The sequence below is a fragment of the Rhipicephalus microplus genome, chromosome 1, assembly GCF_043290135.1.
Source record: "Rhipicephalus microplus isolate Deutch F79 chromosome 1, USDA_Rmic, whole genome shotgun sequence".
Taxonomy (NCBI): domain Eukaryota; kingdom Metazoa; phylum Arthropoda; class Arachnida; order Ixodida; family Ixodidae; genus Rhipicephalus; species Rhipicephalus microplus.
Window position 1 is genome coordinate 160,932,711 of NC_134700.1, and position 6,000 is coordinate 160,938,710.

Sequence of the window (6,000 nt, forward strand, 5' to 3'; positions counted from 1 at the left end):
AAAAAACGCACAAGTTGTACATCCACGGCATATCAAAATATCTGCATCCGATCAAAGCAGTGAACAACTGACCTTTTCGTGAATCTTCTTGACGGCTGCCAAAGTTGTGTGCCTCACGTTATCTCGATATTTTATGTACATTCTTTTACTGAGGAAGTGTGGAGCGGCGGCCCGCGACCAGAAACAAACTAATACAACCCGCAGCCAAGAAAAAACTGGTGTGTTGACCTACCCAAACTGACAGTGGTGATTACTGCAGATTACCATGTGTGACAGAGGGCGAGGATGACGACGTTACGCTTTAATTACAAACGCTTAGAACACAAGTTGAAAGTATGAAACTTCGAGGTAGAGACAACAAATTACTGTACACATTTGGCAGGAATTCTGAGGCAAAAGCAACCGCTTTATATATAGCTATACAGGTACATAGCACCACGGCCGCTGCATAAAAAAAAATACGCATTGGCATTCCCGTTCATACAGCCCCGACCTACAGAGGTACGCGCTTCACTGACGCTGTTGTTGTGAGTGAGTGCATTGAAGAAATGGCTGGTATGTCTGAAGATATGTACACTACGGAGTAGTTCACTGCTAAAGGGAAATCACATCAGCGCGAATTTTCTTCTCTGAAAGTTATGAAATCACTGGGCTTCATGCCTGCTAGGTGGCGCTAGCACGTTCGCGAACACTGCTGGGATGCACAGACGTCACTTCCGCCAATATTTCTGCTAAAATGCAGCAAATGAAGAGCCGCGTGCCCTTTTAACTGTATGCTTTGACAGTGGAGCACACATTTTTTGTGTTCTTTGTTGCTGCATACAAACAGGATAGCTATATTTTACTTGAGGTCAGCAATTCACCTCAAACTTATTGCAGCAACCAAGGCCGACCTTCGCCAAGAGGATTCAGCCGAGGAGCTCGTGACCCGAGCGTCGGGCAAGAAGCTGGCCTCCAAGATCAAAGCCTACAGCTACGTCGAGTGCTCAGCCAAGACTGGAGAACGTGTCAGGGAGGTGTGTGTTTCTAGCTTTGCGGCGCTCATTTTACAACAGTGAGTTGTATCTAGCGTATGCTCTAATTTATCAAGTATCTTTTGTGAAAGTATATTGTATGTAATTTGCATACATCCGAGATATTCAAGAGCACATAATTCGTTGTGTCACGCACTTATACTTATGGTTGGTAGTAGTTCGTAAAAGCTTGTCTGAAAGCACTTTGTTTGACACGTCTAAACGTGGCAGGAAGGAGACAGATGTCAAAAGTCCGAAGCTCGGGCAAAATTTTGCGTGACTATCTCAGAAACAAAACTCATTATGAGCCCTGAACATGACAAATGGTGTCAGGATGATGAGCTGCTGTCACAAAGAGGCATACAAAAAAAAAGCCCTTCTGGCGCAAGTTAGCCAAAGAGCATCGGTAAAGCTGAAGCAAAGATTCGTAACCGCACCAGAACTTACCGTTCTGGTGCATTAACAAATGACCTCACCAGAACAAACAGTTACCGTATATGGCTCTGTTATAGGAACGACATAAAGGAGCCATGTACAGTAATTCTACCTCAGCGGCACCATAATCAAGACACTTCCGTATGGCACTATATTTCGTTGAGAGCTCTTTCGATGAAGGTGAAAATGCTGTAGGCCCGTGTGCTCAGATTTGAGTGCTCGTCAAAGAACCCCAGGTGGTCAAAATTTTCGGAGTCCTCCACTATGGCGTCTCTCATAATCATAGGGTGTTTTTGTGATGTTAAACCTCACATATCAATTATATCAATCAATTCGTTGAGAGCTACCGCAAAAGAATCAATACAAGTCCGTCGCCTGGTGTTATAGCTGATATCTCGTAGATGCTTGTGGCAGAAAACATTCGTTCATGTATTTTCAATGAGAGTACCAAGTCGGAAGTGCCCATCTCTCACAAGGACTCGGAGGGATACCCCTAGCGCGGAATCCCTCTAGTTTCCGCGGCGCGTTTGGCTCTAACCACCATTGCCTGTCAGGCTAGGAGGACAGCTTTCCAGTCCTCTCGGATGGGGTGAGGTGGAGTAAGCAGGTTTAGAAATACTGTATATGCTCCTGTAGTGAGCATATACAGTAACTCTAGGCAAATTAGATTGGAGGGTCATCTCGACACCATGGGTGTCGGAAAATTCCTCCCCACACTGCGGGTACACAGCCGAGAGAGCACAATTGGACATAGCACAGGATCGATGAACAGGCGAAAAAGCCCAGTGCTCATCCGCACAGGTGAGGCCTTTGCAGAAATTATGGATAAATGCCACGCAATGGTTGATAAACAGAGGTGGTGGCGGGATCAAAATTGGGTCCTGGAGCTGGCTACAAATGAAGTGATGCACGCCAGTTTTGAAGCTTTCCCTGTATGGCAACGAGCGGTTGCAGCAAAAATGGGAGCGATACGATTCACATTCGCCACACCACCGATATCTTACCGCGAGGTAACGCAGCTGCGTTTTCGAAACCTGGAAATGCAAAAGGGCACATGCTTCACACGACTGGGCATGTTTACTGTTGAGATGAGAAGTGAGAAGGCTCCTTCATTTCGTTGTACAAACTTGAAGATCGGTGAAATCCTGCGCAAAATAAAAGGATGAGATGGGAGGCATATGCCGATTGTCTGTCGAAAGGCACTTCCAAAGAGTGCAAAATGGTGTATTAAGAGTGTATACGAAAACTAAAATGCTAATTTGCATAAAGAAGAAGGCAAAAAGATTCCATAGTACGGAGAAAAACACCGGAACCTGTTGTTTCGACGAACCTTCCTAGAAGCAGCGCGTGCGTTGGTTGACACTCGAAGCGCTTTTCATCTTAGTAGAAAGAAGGATATTGACGCAGCTGATGACCTTTTTGTGTTGTACTTAAACTGATGCGGCAAGTTTACGTAACAATTCTCAGTTGGGGCTGAAGATGACATTTGCCGTTGTGCAGAGTGTGTAGGGCACCCCGCCGCGGTGGTCTAGTAGCTAAGGTACTCGGCTGCTGACCCGCAGGTCGCGGGACCGAATACCGGCTGCGGCGGCTGCATTTTAGATGGAGGCGAAGATGCCGTAGGCCCGTGTGCTCAGATTTGGGTGCACGTTAAAGAACACCAGGTGGTTGAAATTTCCGGAGCCCTTCACTACGACGTCTCTCATAATCATATGGTGGTTTTGGAACGTTCAACCCAACATATCAATCAATCAGAGTGTGTAAGGCACTAACGACAAAACAGGACGACTCGCCAACTGCATGCCTAAGTTTTTCAGTTGTTAGTATACTCGCATGCGTTGTTCTTTTGCTCTTACATCTACATTTTTCGTGCAGTTTAACTCAGATTGAATTATCAACTAACCCAACAGCTGTTGCATTTGTTTGTCAAACCTACTCGGTATACGTTTATATCGTAGCAAAATGTCGGGGTTGTTTAAGCTAGACACATCTGAAGACCGTCGAGCCGAAGAAGCGGGGGAGCGATTCCGCACAGGCAAGCAATGACAAGTCAACACGATGATTTCGGGGGGCACTCATTGGGGGTTTATTTATCTAACACAACTTAAATTTACACAATGCACTAAGTTACAAATACAAAACATGGAAAATGATGGCATACTCCTCGGCTTGCATGACTGGTCTCCGGTGGTGAGATGCGCTGTTGACCCCCGAGTCCGCTCACCCCAAAAATGGCCCGAGTCGCTGCTTAAATAGTGTTTTCCAGCATCCACGGGTGCGCGGACGATTCGGGCAAGCCGAGGATAACCAATCCCAACACAAGTTTTTATGGTCGTGTGAAGCCTGCCTCGCAACAAAACTGCAGCAGCTTTTTGAAACGGGCACAATTTCTAAAACGGCCTTGACGCGCACAAAAGTGCTCAAATGTCGGCCCCCGACCACCCCGGAGGACGCGGGTGGTGGCGTGCTCGGTTGGGGTGGTGGTGGTAGTGGTTAAAAGAGGAGAAGAGCACCTATTTTCTATAGTCCGGTTGAAAGCACGGCGTGGTGCCTGCTTTGGCACGAAGTGCACAGTGACCGACCGGATGCAGCTCTTTTTGTTCAGACTCTCATTCTTCCTCAAGGCGCTCTCCCCGAGACAAGTCGTTAAATGGCACCTCCAACAAGAGAATCTGGCAAAGAACGAACTCCAGCTGTAGCCGAAAAAGAAAAAGCTCTCGTGAGACATTGCCTTCGCGACAATATGATGCCGCTGAGGATGTCATGCTGTACACATGACAGCTTCTTAAAGGGCTCCTAGCTGAGCCTATCTAAGTTCAAATGCGAGAGTGGCATCTTTCTTGCCATCACTACCCTTTCTAAAGGCAATATCTCATCCCCGCCTCTTATATTTCTTGATAAAACACGTGTTCTTCGTGAGCACTAAGCGTTGATCTATCAGGATTTCGTACATGTCGTCCGCACGCTGTTATCTCCTCTTCCGTGGTCAAAAATACACAAAAGCGAAGTGAAATCAGTTGATCGCGCATGATAGTCATGCGAGATAACTAAAGACGGGCAGGTGACTGCACGCCAAAGCAGCATAGGCGACCATTTCACAACTGATATTTCACATATATGAACCAGTTTAGTAGGCCCCTAGCCACAGAGGGAGGAAGCCCTAGGCCCCTAACCCTTCTCGAAATTCAGTTGGAGGGGGGTATTTTAGAAAAAAAATGAAGAAAATAGGTGTTATTCAAGGCCCTCAGCTAAGTGCCTCCCCCCCCCTAAAAAATTTCTTGGCTAAGGCCTCTAGTTGAGATCACATATTTTAACGACGTCACGAGAATACCCCTACATAGCATCACGAGGTGCACCAAAAAGGCGAAAAACGCCAAAAGAAAATGATGAGCTCATATCGTTTTTCTGTATTTTCAAATGCTGTTTGGGGGCCCCAAGTGACACTTGTACACGAGAACACAGGTTGTTGTGTTCTCGTGTACAAGTGTCGATGCTTGCTGCCATATTTAGAAAGCGTGTCGCGCCATCTGTTGCAAGCGCGGCAAAGCAACACCCCGAACTGCCACGCGAGCAGACGCTCCACAAACCAGTAGAAGCGAGCGTGACGCTCAGGAATAATGGAACGCAGCACCCGCACGAACCCATGGTGTGACGTCACACAACCATTGGAAAGGCCTTAGGAATCTAGGGGGCGTTGGTGGAACACCGCCACAGCATGCTTCCTGCGGTAGATGCTGCTATCGCTCGACATTTTCTTTTTCTGTCTGCATCGTGAATGGCGTTGCCGCTACTTATTGGTATCGAGTTTTATTGGTATCGAGCCCTTCACGTCATGCTCAATCGCTTAGTGCCGCAGCAGTGGCGGGCGGTTATACTTTGAATGTAGCTAGCTCTGACTGTCACATCTTAAGAATACGCCGTGCGAAGCACCTTTTTTACACTAAATTATCATTTGTCTTTCCCGTTCGCAGGTCTTTGAAGAGGCTGCCCGGGCAGTACTCCAGCCGAAATCCTCAAGAAAGAAAAAGTTAGCTTGTAAGATCTTATAGGCACGGCCTCGAGGGTGACATCGGAGATGTGTCTCACTCACTTAGCACGCTGTACATGAAAAAGCCGTGGCAATCTTTATTTTTTCTTGTAAATAGGTACATATATCAGTGTCAGCGCATCATTCTTCGTACACACAATTTACTCAGTGGCACTGTAGTATGCGCGTGTTGCAATAAAGTGAAAGTGAATCATCCAGCTGTCTTGAAAATGTTTCACTTTGCAAGAATTTCTAGCCGTGGTTTTCAGTAGCGTTTGAGAAAAACTTAGTGGAACAGTTTCCTGGGTCTTCTTTCGACTTGCTCTGCCCTCTATTTCTTTTAACCACAATGTGTGTGTGAAACCTATGTTTCACTTACGCTCTGCGGACACAAATTTATGCGCAGAAAAAAAAAGAGATGTGAAAATGTGACCTGACACGAGATAACTTAAAATAAATATAGCGCTGTCAGAATGGATGGCCAGCGAGGCTTCATGTCGCACTAGTTTTGATAAAGCTACTGCG

General features: G+C 46.5%; 1 protein-coding gene across 1 annotated transcript in view; it reads left to right on the forward strand.

Annotated features, from left to right (window-relative positions):
* The window catches only part of LOC142801910 (ras-related C3 botulinum toxin substrate 2-like), a 46,633-nt gene extending 40,940 nt beyond the window's left edge, over positions 1-5,693 (forward strand). Inside the window, exons 5-6 of the mRNA XM_075887565.1 lie at positions 880-1,016; positions 5,420-5,693. Coding sequence (XP_075743680.1) covers positions 880-1,016; positions 5,420-5,497 — 215 coding nt within the window. The 3' untranslated portion in view covers positions 5,498-5,693. The remainder of the gene's footprint in view (positions 1-879; positions 1,017-5,419) is intronic.
* Positions 5,694-6,000: the final 307 nt, after the last annotated feature.